Consider the following 15,140-nt stretch of genomic DNA (forward strand, 5'->3'; position numbering starts at 1 on the left):
TGCCGGTTTTGGCAGTTTTCTCTTCGTGGCTTTTGGTGAACATTGGCTGTTATTATATATGTTTATAAAAACATATGATAAAAGTGATTCAAGGATAAGTATCAGTTTATTTCAAACTTCTTTGAGAATTTAGTCAGTTACTCCGTGACTATTGGGTGGACAATTATTACTACTATATATATGTCTTTAAGACATGATGAAAAGAACTTGAAGAAAATATGCACGTTATTTTCTTTGAAATATTTTGCAAACTCTATATTTATCATCGTTATAAATACAAAAGCTTTTATACATTGAATTGTAATCATCCTACTTGTGATTGCAATTGTTCTTCGTTGTATCTCCTAAGTAAATTTCCGTAAAACCCGGTTGTAGTATAGAGTCGGAATTATACTTTTGGGAAAGTGATCCCGTTCAAGCCTTGAAAATTTTACCAGTTTATTTTATTTGCTTTCTATGTGACCCTTGTTAAACACAAAATCCCCAACAAGTGATGCCTCCTACATCTACTTTCAAATTTTTTACGAAAATCAAAATTGGTCCAAAAATATACATTATAGTCTTTGCTTTTGGAGAATTTTCATCTATTTCATGCTTGGATAAGATAAAGAAAAAAAGTATTTCATGAATCCCACAAGTTCACGAAAGACCATTTGCGTCGTTGAAACCCTCCATTATCAATTTTGTTATTATAAACATGTCTCCTATTATTTACTCAAAACCACCATAGTTCTTTTTTTTGTTTTTTTTAGGTGTTCTCACCTGATTAACCTTTTAGAATAATTCGAATTCAAGGCTCGATTTTGAGTGGTCATATTCCAATCTCCACTCAATTGGTATTACAAAGGATCGAACTCACAGCCCACCCTAACAAGTACAACCTCAATTACAATTGCACCAATAAGACAACCACTACCGTGGTTCCTTATATGATCATCTATTGACTATATTTATTAAGACGAATTAAGCAACATTTCACAAGGCAACAACCATAATAAGGTGAAAAACACGAGGCCTAAGCGATCATCGATAATGATGGAGGACAACCTCGAAACGGAATACAAAGAATGGGCCAACACAACCCAAAGCAGCAACGGACAATTATCAAGAGGGCCCATATTCTTTATCATGAAATCACTATTAGAGGGTACAAATTACAATCAACATCATTTTGGGTGAACTGTTAGCCGGCAAAGCCAAGGAATCCGAATCACGACTACTTTAGAGACCCAAAAATCCAGGAAACTGCCCGTTTTTTAATCTTTCTTTCTTTATTCATTATTCCTTATTTAAATTGGTGAACCGTTCTTTTCCCTTTTCAAAACGGTTGCATTCATAATTCATTCACCACATTATAATCAATCATCACAAACCCATGATTCTCTTCATCTTCATGCAAATTGACGGGAAAAAATTTCTGGGTTTTTGGTGAAGAAGATTCTAGAATGGCCCATCCGCCGGAAATGGAATTCCGGCCGTTTAATAGGTGGGTTTCATGGGTGGTGCCGTCGTTTGTGGTGGTGAATGTGGTGTTGTTTTTTATAACAATGTATGTGAATGATTGCCCCAAGTATTCTTTCTCTTGCTTTGCTAGGTTTTTGGGAAGGTTCTCTTTCCAACCTCTCAAGGAAAATCCTCTTCTTGGTCCTTCTTCTGCTGCGTAAGTTACTTTTTTTGTATTCTCTTGATTTAAATATTTTTTATTATGTATGTTTGATCATGTATTTTTGGTGGGTTTCTGAAAATTATTGTAGAAGTAGCTAAAATTAGTTTTTTGGGCTGCGAACTAGTGTTCTGTTGAACTTGTTGGTGTTGTATGATTGTGAAATGAGGATGAGAAGAAGTGCATTTTTATGGGGTTTTTCTTTTAATAAGTTTGAAGTTATGATTTGATTGTTTGAATATACAGTAGTATTTTCTATTTATTAGAGTGTGATTCATTTGAGATGGTACTTGGGATGTAGGGATTTTAGTCTGCCTGAAAGGTGAAAGCATGTTAGTGCTAATTTCTAATGTGTGGAATCATGGTAGTGCAACTATGTGGCGATTCGATTTACTCCATAGTTTGCTGTTGATTTAAGATTAGATAGGCTCTTCTTGAGCCAGAGATGCTGAGACATTCTAGGTTCATTAGGTGGTTCACACAGTTTGATGGTTTGATGACTTAAGACGATTTGGACTAAACTTTCAGAAAAGAGCTGTTTGTAACTTGTAAGAATGCAATCTTCACACTTATTGTGGGGTCATTCTTAACATGGTTCATAAGAGATATCTAAACTACAGTTATGAACTTGTATGTTCAGGTTGGAGAAGATGGGAGCTTTGGAGGTGAATAAGATTGTGATACAACATCAAGCTTGGCGGTTGATTACCAGCATATGGCTTCATGCTGGGGTAGTACATATCCTTGCAAATATGTTGAGCCTTGTATTTATTGGCATACGACTTGAGCAAGAGTTTGGTTTTGGTATGCTTCCTTAGTTCTTTCTACATTTGGCCTTTTAAGTTTCTGTTATGTTTTTGCACAAATAGCAGTCTTATTGCTTTTTTAATACACTATATGTTTTAGAATGTCTTTGCATGTTGAGTTCTTCTGCACTGTGGTAATGTGGTTATTAAAAATGTCAGCATTTCATTTTTTGAATTATGAATTTGTATTAGAGTTTGGTTTTGTTGTGCTCCACTTTTCATGTTGCTTGGATAGTCATTGTGTTCGTCTTTCCTGTTGAAATTATTGGCAGTAGACAAGTTTATACTACATTTTTCATTAGTTCGTTTTCTTACACTATTCTAACTCTAGCCTCATCTTTTCTACAGTAAAGATAGGTTTGTTGTATGTAATCTCTGGTTTCGGTGCAAACATATTGTCATCTTTGTTTCTCCAATCTGCAATCTCTGTTGGTGCTTCTGGTGCATTATTTGGTCTTCTAGGGGCTATGCTCTCTGAGCTGCTTACAAATTGGACAATTTATGCAAACAAGGTACTTGAAGTTTTGTATCGCTCATTGCTGTTCTTTACTTTGCTTGTTTGTCATATCTCATATGACACTATGTTTTTGACAACCAGTTGGCAGCTTTGTTGACCCTAATATTGATCATCATTTTGAATCTGGCTGTTGGAGTTCTCCCTCATGTGGACAATTTTGCTCATATTGGTGGATTTATCACAGGGTTTCTTCTTGGATTTATGCTTTTGATTCGCCCGCAATTTGGATGGGTGAGCCAAAAGCATACTTATGTAGGCTCTTCTGCTGGACCTCGTAAATCTAAGCACAAGCCATATCAGTACGTACTTTGGATCGTCGCTACTGTAGTCTTGATTGGCGGGTGAGCTTGAATCTTGGTTGTGCGCTCCAACTTTTATACTGTCCTAACTTTCATTTGTAACTATTGCCAACTGACAATTTTGGCCTTGTGATTTTCTTACTGATTTTATTGCATCGTGAGAGGGCAACAATACTGCTGTTATTCACACTTTTGTTCCCTGTAATTGTTACGGCTAACCACCAGGAATGATTTTTCAGATTTACGGGTGGACTTGTGATGCTTTTTAGAGGAGCAAATGGAAACGACTATTGTTCATGGTGCCATTATTTGAGCTGTATTCCTTCTTCTAAATGGAGCTGCAATTCGCAACAACTGCTTTGTGAGGTAATTCACATGACCTACATTTTGTCTCAATTTCATGCAAAAGAACTATAAAATGTTTTGGGGTTAATTTCAACAATATATGTAGGCTATTCTCTTATAATCTATGAATTCATACAACTCTAGGCTTAGTTTTTTTTCACCTTAATTATTGGCATATGAACTTGTAAACCCTTATTGGCCCTTATCTGAGAAGTGTTATTGTAGTTGGTGAATTGAACTTGGGAAACCTTGTCAAAGTAAAAGGAACATAGCCTAAGTGCTAATTTAGGTTAGGCTGCTCTTTACTGGATGTTGCAATTAACACTTGCTGCTTGTGTGCATTTCATTGATTGCAGTCGATGGAGCTCGGAGATAAAGTGAACGTGACGTGCCTCAGCAATGGACGAAGCCACGTATATCCATTGGTAGATGATAAGTCTTCCCGGGTTCAACGACTTTGCTCTCAGCTTTGCAGTTGACCCTTCTTTAGGCTCTTATTCTAAGGACTTGGTTGTACTTATAGCTGCCTTGGCAAGAGAAGGCCTTTGTACATTGTTATCAAATCTTTAATATAGGAAATCATGCTATCATGTCTCTCCATTGGTCTTATAACTTATGTTACTTGGACTCTTCATTATCCTTGTCGGACCCTCGACATTCGAACATGGATATGACATTCACACACTTCACTTTTAGTTTAAAATCAAAATCATGGAATTTTTTCACAAAATAGCCGAGTCGAACGCTTAGACACTTGTGTCAGACATGGGTAGCTGAGTCCAAGTGACTTAACTTTTTATCTCGCAAATGGCTTCTCGATTGGTTTAAACTTTCAAAATCTTTTGCGTACATCTAGTTTACAATAAAATTAGTGTACATCATGTTATGGCAACTACTAGTCGATAGGCAATGAGATAAGGTTTATATATAACTAAGATTTGATACTTTCTAGAATGGAAATATCACTCTATTTGCAAGTTGCAAGACTTGCAACACACTATGATTGAAAAAAAAAAAAAAAAAAACTTGAATGTTTTATTAATACTCTTGCTTATATAACCTACGTACTATGGAGTATTAAATTATACTCGTAACGATCTCTCACCCTCATATTAAGCGTATTAAACCATGTGAGGCCCAATTTTATATGTACAACTACATATAATTTTTTTTAAAAAAAAAACATTAAAAACTCCTCCTCCAAGGAATTTTCTTATGCAATTCCACCATTTAAAACTTCTTATAAAATACTGCACTACTTATTTAACATGTTAGATGTTTAATGTCGTCTATTACAACTCAAATCTAAATTACAACATTAAAATCAACTTTTTATATTTTAAATATATTTTTTCTTATATGGGTACAATCTACTTTAAATTAAAATTAAGAACCTCCAAAAAAAAAAATAATAATAATAAGTACGGAGTAACACTAACAACAGAAACCCAATCCTGAGGTTATATTAGGTTTTCCAATCTCTCTCCTAACAACTTCTCCCCACTCTAAATCGCTCGATTTTTACAGGTACGCTCACGTCTCATTCCTTCAGATCTTTCTACAATTTTTATCCCTTTTTTCTTCGATTTTGCTTTCTATTTTCTTCAATTTCCCCAATTTTTTATCCCTATTTTCTTCGATTTTGCTTTCTACTATCTTCAATTTCCCCAATTTAATTTTTTTTTTAGTACTTTCGTTTCTCGATTTTAGTTTTTCTCGATTTTGATTTGCATAATCATGGTTAATTTGAGCTGTCAATTGGACGAATCTATGGCTTTTGATTGGGTTTATTTGTTTTCCTTACGATTTTCTTAGAATAATTTTGGGTTTGGGTTGGATTATTTCTGTTGTTGAATTGATAACTTTTTTGGGTGTAATTTGATGTTTTTACATTCAGGTATGAAACTATGATCTGCTTCCTTTTCGATTTGTGCTGAAATTTGCTCTAATTGTTAAATCTGAGTTGATTGCTGATTCTTCTGTGAATATTACTGTATAATTACCATTGTGGTTGAATTAATTACTTAGATGTTGTGGGGTTTATGGATGCTTGATGCTTCAATTTATCAATATCGCGATAAAAAGTTTAATTTTTTGTGTCTTCGTATGTATTACTGAAGATGAGGATGCCATTTAGTACATTGATAATTATTCATGCACTCTCTAAAATCTGACCATTTAGTCAGTTACTGCCTTTTGAAATAAGGAAGCATTAAGTTTTGATTTTGTAATGTCCGGGTACCATTACTCCATATTAAGAGTAGAGACGGTTGGCTAATTGGCGGTGTATGTTATTGTGCTAGAGAGTGTAACCGTTTAATCCCAGCTACTATTGCCTTAGCCTTTTGGTCTTGATTTGTGGATTTGAAATTCCAAACTAGGGAAAGTTGAACATCAAAAAGATTGTGAGAGGTGGCTTATTAGCTTTGTCCTATTTACAAAACTTTTTTTGACACACTAGAAAAGTCGAGTAATTTGGTTTGTTAAATCTTGTTGAAATTCATTTGTTAGATAACCTTTAAAAGTTCAATATGCGATATTTTAATACAAACCTGGTTCCTTGTGGAGCCATTCCTTAATATGATACTATTTTATTTTCCGCCTCAAACAATCTCATTTGCACGATTGTTTTTTTTTTACCCCCCAAGATTGCCCCAAACCTCAACTTCACTTTATTAAGAGAGAAAGAGAGAGGGAGAGGGAGAGAGAGAGAGAGACCGCCTCTAACAATCTCATTTGACGATTGTTTTTTTTTTTGTATCCCCCCAAGATTGCCCCAAACCTCAACTTCACTTTTTAAGAGAGAGAGAGAGAGAGAGCAAGTTGGGTTGCAATTAGGAAAGTTTACCGATTAAGGTATGGATCAATCTTCTAAGGACGTCCAAGAGAGAGAGAGAGAGAGCAAGTTGGGTTGCAATTAGGAAAGTTTACCAATTAAGGTATGGAGCAATCTTCTAAGGACATCCAAGAGAGAGAGAGAGAGAAAGAGAGCATTTTGGGTTGCAATTAGGGAAGTTTACCGATTAAGGTATGTAGCAATCTTCTAAGGACGTCCATTTTTAGTATATGGGGACCTTAGGAAAGTTTACCGATTAAGGTATGGACCCATCTTCTAAGGACGTCCATTTTTAGTATATGGGGACCATGGGGAAATCTATCAAGGACAAAGGGATTATTTGTGAGAGCTTATTTGTCCAGCTAGTTACATTGGCTAACTGGTTGACTATATTTTTGATTGATTGTTAGGTGATTGTAAAATTATCTGGTAAGTAATAGCTCATTAATTTTTGGTGATGCAACACTATGATATAATATTGCCCTTTTAGTTAGCTACGAGAAACCCCTTTCAACATATTCCATTTTCAAGCTTATTGCAGAGGTGACTATCGAACCCAATAATCTCTTACAATATTTTGGGCTCTGGTGAAACAGCTTACCCTCCAAATAGGTTATAAGCTCTTTGCCTAACCCCTTTTATTGTGTTAAAATGACACAATTTTTGTAAGCTTTCTATGAAGTTGTGTTGAGGGTATCCCATTTTTTAGGAATGATTATCTACAAGAGAACAATACCCATATAGAAGTCCCTTCTTTTGTGGTTTATCAATGTTTCAAAATTTATCCTAGGGTTTTTGCTGATGCCATGCAGGTTAACATGGTTGGTAGCAGGGGAAAGGGATCAAGATCAAAAACTAAGGGTCTTGCACCTGGACCTGTTGAGCCCGAGCCTTTGAAGATCAGTCTTGATGAAACTTTTGATGGTCCTTTAGGTGGAGAGGATGAAAAGATTGATACTTTAATAGAAATGCCGTTAGAGGAGCAACAGATAGATGAGATGATCTCTGGATCTGTTTTTAGTGATTGGCTTGAAGAAAAGGATCAAAATGTACTTGAAGTCAATTTTGCGACTGAGATAAGTGTTAACAGAACTGAAGATGTCTGTACACAGGAAGGAACAATAAAGGATGTGGATGAGGTGATTGATGGAAGTGATGCAGCTGCTGATGATGTTGAGGACAATGAAGAGAAAAGAATAAATCCAGAAGAAGATGAAGCGGGGAATAGTGATAAGAAGCCAGAGGAAGATGAAAGTAAGAGTTTGGAGGTGACCAGAGAAGGTTTGCCTACTGATGCTGAAGGTCTTTCTTCTTTTGACCATGGAACAAAGGAATCCATGGTAGATAATCTAGAAGAACCAAATAAACTTGACACAGTGAAGCCAATAGGCACTCTTTTAGATAAGGGGGAGGAAGAACATGTGGAAGAAAATACAAGCATTGCTAATGAGGTCAAGGAAGTCACTGGGATGGTCATTAGACCCAATAAGAAAGTAGGGAAGAAAAAGGTTGTTAGAAGGAAGGTTATGGTGCGGAGGCCAGTGACAGATGAGGCACAGAAAAATGATGAGAAGCCAGAGGAAGATGAAGCACCAGTGAAGATTGGACCTGACAGTAATGATACTGATACTGGAGATGAAAGGAAGAGTTTAGAGGTAACAGAAGGTGTGCCGACTGAAACTGAAGATCTGTCTTCTTTTGACCGTGGAATACAGGAAACCATGATAGATAATCTAGAGAATCTTGAAGAACCAATTAAACCTGATGCAGTGAAGCCTGTAGGCACTCTTTCAGATAAGGGAGAGGAAGAGAATATAGAAGAAAATGCAAGCATTACTAATGATGTCAAGGAAGTCGCTGGCCAGGCCAATAGACCAAAGAGGAAAGTAGTGAAGAAAAAGTTGGTTAAGAAGAAGAGGTTGCTGAAGCAAGCTGCAGCTGTAAATGAAGAAATGCCACAACCTTTGGATGAGAACAATGCTTCTGGTGAGGCTTGCAAAGTAGACATGAAAGAGCATGTAAATACTGAAGCCCCATCAGATGAAGCATGCAAAGCAGACGCGAATGATCATGTAAACAATGCAGAGGAGACTGAAGTGAAAGCAGCTGTGAAGAGCAATAGGAAACGGAACAATATTAGAAAGAAGAAGGCTCCACTAGGTAATTCAGGTGTAGCAACTGTGAAAGATGCTCACAAACTGCAGTCAGAAAAGATCGAAAAGACTAATGAAATTAATGAGCCAGATGTGAAAAATGGCGAGATGGAAAAATCTGCGGATAGGGTAAGTCTATCAAAGAGGAGTAAAAAGAAAAATGTGGCTAAAAATGGCTTCCAGGATGGGGTTTCCAATGATGCAAGTAAGCCCAAACCATCCAAGGAAGGTAAATCATCAAAAAAAATGGATAGCATGGGGATGATATTCATGTGCAGTTCAGAAACAAAAAAGGATTGTTATCGCTACAAAATTTTAGGGCTACCTGCTGGCAAAAAAGATATGGTTATGAAAATTTACAAGGGCATGAGACTTTTTCTGTTTGATGTTGACCTTAGAATGATGTACGGAGTCTACAAGGCTGCGGATCCTGGGGGATACAATATTGAACCCAGGGCATTCAAGTCCCAATTTCCTTCCCAGGTTTGTTTGACTCCGAGCTTCTCTTACTTTGCTTTCATCTTTACTTTTTGTGGAAAATATTCCTGAAGGAGTTTTTGTATACTGGAAGTTGGAGATGTGTTAGGTGCTTAGGTGTCATGCAAAGAAGCAGATCTTGAAGTGTGGTATTATTTGAGTTTCTGGGTAGCAATTCTATGTTTCCGTATTGAACTAAATTGAATAATTATCACTTCTGAATGCTTCATCTGTTACACGTGTAGTTATTTTTGGCGGCTTATATTTATCCTCTAAGGGCCTGTTCACTTCAATTTAATTTCAGTTCTGTTTAGTTCAGCTCCTAATTTCCTTCTCTCATAAAATATTCATTTCAGCTCAATTCAGTTCAGCTCCAATCAGTAAATGTGAACAGGCCCTAAATTGTGTTATATGTGTGAACCTGGTCAACTTCAATTAGTGATTTGTATCCGTTTGTTTTTATGACTGAATTTTGAATTTGCCTCAGTACAAAATTTGAGATACCAGTTGGTGACAAAGGCGAACTAGGAAATTTCAAATCATTATTATAGTGTGAGGAAGAGCTATCTGGTTATTATTGTATGCATTAGAAATCCCCTTTTCACATGCTTCTGTAATACTGGCCAGCACACTGTCTTCTCATTAGGTACATGGTTTAAACTGCTGAAAATCTTAATCAGCAGGATATATGAATTGACCGCCATTTAAGATTTGCTGGATATTGATCTTGTTAGATTTGGATAACAATAGTTATGGTATGGTTGAAGGATTGTGCAGTGATGGATTGAGTATCATGGTCCCCTAGCCATACTTTTTGCGTATATATGGAACTTTGGTTGTCATTCTCCTGACAAAAAAAATCCACTACGAAAATTATTTGTGTGTTGGCTGGCAGTCTGATATATTTCCTTACTTGGCTTTGCCCTGTTGTTGGATCTGAGGAAGGAGGGGGAGGGGGGGGGGGTGAAGAAAAGGGAGACTGATTTCTGAACTTTGCTTCTTGTAGGTTCGTTTTTCCATCCTTGAAGATTGTGTGCCATTAGCAGAGGAGAGATTCAAACAGGTCCTCAAGGATAATTACTACACGAAGAACAAGTTCAATTGCCAGCTGAACAGTAAACAGGTCTCTGAATATTGTCTTTTCATTTTCATGCTAAAAGCATTTCTAAACAGTCATTAAGACTATTGCTGCTCACTCTTATGCGATTGATTCTAAATTTCTTCTCTCTCATTACCTCAAAAAACAGGTGAAAGACTTGTGTAAGCTTTTCCATGAGACAAAGAAGAAAGCTGAATCCCAAAAAGTTAGTGCGAGCAGAAGACCAGTTGCCACCAGTTCATCTGCAAGGCGGGACAAGAAGAGAAAAAGGGTAGAGGATAGCCGTAGAGGAGCAGCTGCTCCTGTAGAGCGGAACAGAAGCCGGCGAAGAGTTCAGGAAGAAATAAGGCGTGCTCCTGTGGTCATAGATGACAGAAGCCGGCGAAGGGCTCATGAAGAAATAATAAGGCATGCTCCTGTGGTCATAGATGACAGAAGCTGGAGAAGAGCTCGGGAAGAAGTAAGGCATGCTCCTGTAGTCATAGATGACCGTAGTGGGAGAAGGGCTCAGGAAGAATTAAGGCATGCTCCTGTTGCTTTAGATGACAGATATCAGAGACACCCTGTTTATGAGAGGGAAACCTATCTGTCATCTTTGGCACCAGCAACTTCATATCAGCCTATACCAGCGCTTAGCCCTCCGCGCTCTAGAATGTATTCCTTTGATAGAACCTTGGGAACTGATTCTTACAGGAGGGAATCAGTCCTAGGCCATCGAGATCTAGGCCTTTCGAGCTCTCAGGAATCAAGGCTTCTAATTGGGCGCAGTCACCATGACATCAACCTATCTTATAGAGAACCCCATGTCTATAGTGCGCCTCTATATAGCACTGATACAAGGAGAGAACATTATGATTATACTTCTGATAGACTACCTGCCGAGTATTATACACCTGCTGAACATCGTCCTCCCCCACCTTTGTATCGTAGGTACTGAACAACTTTGGGGAAAGACTGAAAGATGAGTTAACCGTCTTCAAATGGACACCATTTTATTTGTACTTGGCGACTGTTTGTTGTTTTTCAAGCTTTTTTAACTTCTATGTACAAGTATTAAATTATGTCTTTGCTTTCAAGAATTAATCAGTTGCCTTTTGATAGGATATTGGATCTCATTTACCAGGATTAACTAAATGGGTATTTGTGTTAATGAGCAATGTTGTGGGCTTGGTTTTGGCCCTAATCTCGTTAACAATGGTTCAATTGGTTTTGCGCAATTCCCTTTGCTTTTGTACTAGTATGTTTTGACCAAAAGTATGGAGTATTCAAAGGATTCAAAGAAGAAAGCAAAGCATCATATTCATTGCATTTAAAATTCTGACTAAAAAAATATCTCAACAAGTGCGTGAGGAAGAATTTTCATTCTCATGGCTAGCTATGTCTTCAAAGTTCTAAAAGCAAGTATATAAGACTATAACAGGTGAATTCTTTGTTTTGGTCTTTAGTCTTTACATGTGTTCTATTACTTGTATGAAGGTATATGACATCCTTGTCCCACATAACAATTTTGTAATAGTTATTTATTTTTAATTTTTTCCTCAAAATTCTAATTAGATTTTAAGCTCACAAAGTTATGTTCAAGAAAGAACAAATGGAAAAAAAAGGAAAATAATTGTCTAATTGATTAAATACTTCTTAGCACTCGAATCTAACATAAGTGGGTGGATCATAATTTTGGTTTCTTGAAATTGCAACGGTTTGACTTTTGCACTATCTATTTCTTAAATTTGAATGAGCTGAATTATTAAAATCTTAAAAAAAAACGATGAAAATAATACAAAGTGATTGACATTCTACGAAGTACTTTGCTAAATGGATAAGTTCATTCCTTCAACCAAAACTACTTCCTGGTCAAACAACCTATAGCTTTCGACTTTTCGAGTCATTCATATAACTATAATTTATTAGATGAATATAACCGACGATTTTGGCACAACAACCACATAATTTAGGTACATAAATCTTTAGTGCCCATGCAATTTGTTACCTATGTTTGTTATATTATCTTAGAATCTAGATATATTTTTAAAATGTGTGGCCATGCAACATAGCAACCTCATAAATGATGCAAGAACAAAATCTTATACACGAAAATGCGATTTGATTGTCACTCTCAAATCACCTCCCTAACTAGTTAGATGCTGGTGACCTCTACAAAGTCCTTTCAATAAATTCCTCGCACCCTAAAACCTAATTTGTTGCACCTTATATGGATATTAATATCGGGTTTTCGAATTTCATATTTTGGACGCCAAACTAACGAATTTGGTTCTTAAAGACATCAAATTTGATAGCATTCAATAGAGGGGTGAGGTGTATGGTGATAATTCATGGATGCACTCTTTAATTCTTCTGAATGTGGTGGTCTTCTTGTGTGACCATTAATCAATACAATCACTCTTTGAAAATATATAACTCATTTATACATTCACAAATTTATATGTATATATGCAAATTATGTGTGGATTGGAAGAATTTGCTCAAGGTCGAAAACTCGAAACTAACCCTTCTTCAGCATGGATAGGTCCATTACTTCCAATCGTTAATTGTTTGTTGATTTGATATGATTACATTTTTTTATAATAAAGTTGAGTTGATTAAGATCTTAACCTAATATATTTTGAACATTACCATCTAATTAACTGCTTCGTAATCATTATCACACTTAAATAAAATTCCCACACTTTTTTTTTTTTTTTTCCTTGTAATCATAATAGACAAAAACAATAAGGTCATTGCTACATCTTCTTGATTCTCCACAAATTTGTCCTTAAAAAGAAAAAAGAAAAAATTTGGCTCTCCTTTAGAATCAATACTTTTTATTTAAATTTGGGGTAGTTAAATTGGTAGTTGTGGCAGTTGGGCTATGGTTATGCTAACTTTAGTCCCTCGTTAAATTTTTGAGGTTGGAATCTTTGGATAAGAAAAGGCTCCAAAGTACTATAGTACTTTGCCTTTGCACTTTACGCAAGAGCTAAAAAAAAAAAAAAACTATATAGACACAAAAAATGGGTGTCTAAATTTACTTCGTAGAAGAGTTATTTTCATGAAGTAGCGTAAAGTTGACACAATAATTTATTTTTTCTTCTTTAATGTACGTTTGTAAGCATGCAAAATTACTTTTCATTTTAATTATGTTTTATGGACAAAGCAAGAATTAGAATTTGCATGTTTTATAAGTTGAAATGGTCCCCTTACCTTAACATTATCTATCTAAGTGAATGAATGCGTTTGACAATGACTTAGCAATTGGTACTGTGAAATCTTTGATGATGCTTCATAATATCGCATACATATTGGTCAAAATCTTGTCATCGTGTTTATTTCTCAACTTCTCATACTTTTTTGCAAGTCATAGTTTGGAGGTGGGTTGTTTTGAGAATTAAAGGATCAACTTTAGAGAAAGCGAGAAACTCATGCTTGTATATGTGATAATTTTGATCATCTCTTAATTGAGACTAACGAGCAAATGCTTAGTATCTCGCGTATGCTTATTAAATTACGTCTATCCTCAACTCATGAACCCGTCTCCAAGATTCAATATTTTGAGCCAGATTTATTATACTATTTTTGTATGTCATTCATCTCTATATTAAAGTTGAAATATATGGTTGACAATATAAGACCATCTCATTTAACATACTGTCTAACAAAATGATTAAACTAATTGATTTTCAATTGTCAAGAATTACTCTTCAGTTTAAGAAAAATAATTCATGCTTGTACAATTATTATTTATATGAAGTTGGAGAAAGAGAAACACAAACACAATAATTAAGAGGGCCCAAAACCCATATTAGGTCATTTGAACCGAAATTTCCCCCCTTTAAGAACCTTGTTGCCAGCCCAGGCAGACTATTCAAAAGATCATGTCATATTTGGTTCCCTCTTTTTAGTTAGACACTCAGCAATATTATGGCAACCTACTTAATTGATTTTCTCCTCTGACAGTATTTGTACTCCTGATTTACACATTCAATATAATGCCTTCATGTTTCTATTCATCTAATTATTTCCTTGCTTCTTCCTCCACCGACGAATATTTTGACTTTTCACACTATAACCATTTATAATAAAAAAAAAAAAAAAAAAAAAAAAAATTGGCGATATTTGAGTTTTAAAATTGTTTGTTTGTGATGTTTAGGCTTATCTTTTGCCATTTTAGAAAGTATATATTCTGCGACACTTTCTGTGCCTAATCCCAAAACTTTCACTGAATATCGGGAAAGTAATTTTGGCACACCATAAATTGATTTAGACAAACCCCTATATAAGATTAGCATAGATAATAGTACTCTCATATAAGAGTGTGCCAAAATAAATTTTGATGTACCAAAATCATTTCTCAAATTTCACCAGCATTTCACTTTAATTATTATTATACCGAGATGATTAGTCCAATTAAGTAATGGGCTAGCTTATAGCAGAATTTGTTCCCACAATTCATGGTCACAAAATTTTACCATTTTATGTGCACATCTAGAAAAAGAGATGAGAAACAAAAGATAAGATTACTAGTTAAAGGTCATTAAAAATTCGAGAAAACAACCAAAGTATTTTATGAGAAGATCGATCAAAGAGTTGAGATAAGATTTTACTAGTTGAGGTCAGCACTTTTCTAAAAGTTTTGGAAATTTCTTCAAATAATAATAAAAAAATAAAAAATATTCCAAGTTCCATTTATTAATATTCCTAAATAAAACTCTTACGCACGTCTTTATCTCTTCCGCCATCTAAACCGTTTAAGTGTATGTGACTAATGAGACGTTGGTCATGTGAAGGGGGACCTTTCACCTTAAGAGCGTACCAAATGTTTTTCCCACTATTATTATGTTGATAATGACGCATTCACATACGTGAATCAATTATATTGCTCTAAAATTATTGAATAATTATGTTTCATCTGTCATATGAACATATGCTTAATTAGTGATCAAGAATTCAA

General features: G+C 35.4%; 2 protein-coding genes across 5 annotated transcripts; both read left to right on the forward strand.

The window, feature by feature from the left end:
- Window positions 1–1,033: 1,033 nt before the first annotated feature.
- On the forward strand, window positions 1,034–4,226 carry LOC110684049 (RHOMBOID-like protein 1). Of its 2 annotated transcripts, XM_021860442.1 has the most exons (6): window positions 1,041–1,660; window positions 2,304–2,467; window positions 2,818–2,981; window positions 3,068–3,327; window positions 3,525–3,651; window positions 3,987–4,226. In XM_021860442.1, the coding sequence occupies exons 1-6, from the start codon at window positions 1,446–1,448 to the stop codon at window positions 4,107–4,109; spliced, it is 1,053 nt and encodes a 350-aa protein (XP_021716134.1). In that variant the 5' UTR covers window positions 1,041–1,445; the 3' UTR covers window positions 4,110–4,226. The 2 variants fall into 2 exon arrangements, with proteins under 2 accessions (XP_021716135.1, XP_021716134.1); XM_021860443.1 differs by lacking the exons at window positions 3,525–3,651; window positions 3,987–4,226 and having other exon boundaries at window positions 1,034–1,660; window positions 3,171–3,323.
- Window positions 4,227–5,010: 784 nt separating this feature from the next.
- LOC110684048 lies at window positions 5,011–11,398 on the forward strand. 3 transcript variants are annotated; one of them, XM_021860440.1, is made up of 4 exons: window positions 5,011–5,157; window positions 7,279–9,102; window positions 10,103–10,219; window positions 10,344–11,398. In XM_021860440.1, exons 2-4 carry the CDS (start codon window positions 7,285–7,287, stop codon window positions 11,130–11,132), a joined length of 2,724 nt encoding a protein of 907 aa, XP_021716132.1. In that variant the 5' UTR covers window positions 5,011–5,157; window positions 7,279–7,284; the 3' UTR covers window positions 11,133–11,398. The 3 variants fall into 3 exon arrangements, with proteins under 3 accessions (XP_021716132.1, XP_021716133.1, XP_021716131.1); XM_021860441.1 differs by lacking the exon at window positions 5,011–5,157 and adding an exon at window positions 5,258–5,527; XM_021860439.1 differs by lacking the exon at window positions 5,011–5,157 and having other exon boundaries at window positions 5,540–9,102.
- Window positions 11,399–15,140: the final 3,742 nt, after the last annotated feature.

This window comes from Chenopodium quinoa, unplaced genomic scaffold, assembly GCF_001683475.1.
Source record: "Chenopodium quinoa cultivar QQ74 unplaced genomic scaffold, ASM168347v1, whole genome shotgun sequence".
Lineage (NCBI taxonomy): Eukaryota > Viridiplantae > Streptophyta > Magnoliopsida > Caryophyllales > Amaranthaceae > Chenopodium > Chenopodium quinoa.

What these genes read in the sequence shown, in the direction of transcription:
- LOC110684049 (XM_021860442.1), top strand. Translation starts at nt 1,446, where the DNA reads ATGGCCCATCCGCCGGAAATGGAATTCCGGCCGTTTAATAGGTGGGTT. An exon ending in CTTGGTCCTTCTTCTGCTGC is followed by an intron (nt 1,661 to 2,303) that starts GTAAGTTACTTT and finishes TTGTATGTTCAG; the next exon opens with GTTGGAGAAGATGGGAGCTT. An exon ending in GGACAATTTATGCAAACAAG is followed by an intron (nt 2,982 to 3,067) that starts GTACTTGAAGTT and finishes TTTGACAACCAG; the next exon opens with TTGGCAGCTTTGTTGACCCT.
- LOC110684048 (XM_021860439.1), top strand. Translation starts at nt 7,273, where the DNA reads ATGCAGGTTAACATGGTTGGTAGCAGGGGAAAGGGATCAAGATCAAAA. An exon ending in AGTCCCAATTTCCTTCCCAG is followed by an intron (nt 9,103 to 10,102) that starts GTTTGTTTGACT and finishes TGCTTCTTGTAG; the next exon opens with GTTCGTTTTTCCATCCTTGA. An exon ending in GCCAGCTGAACAGTAAACAG is followed by an intron (nt 10,220 to 10,343) that starts GTCTCTGAATAT and finishes CTCAAAAAACAG; the next exon opens with GTGAAAGACTTGTGTAAGCT.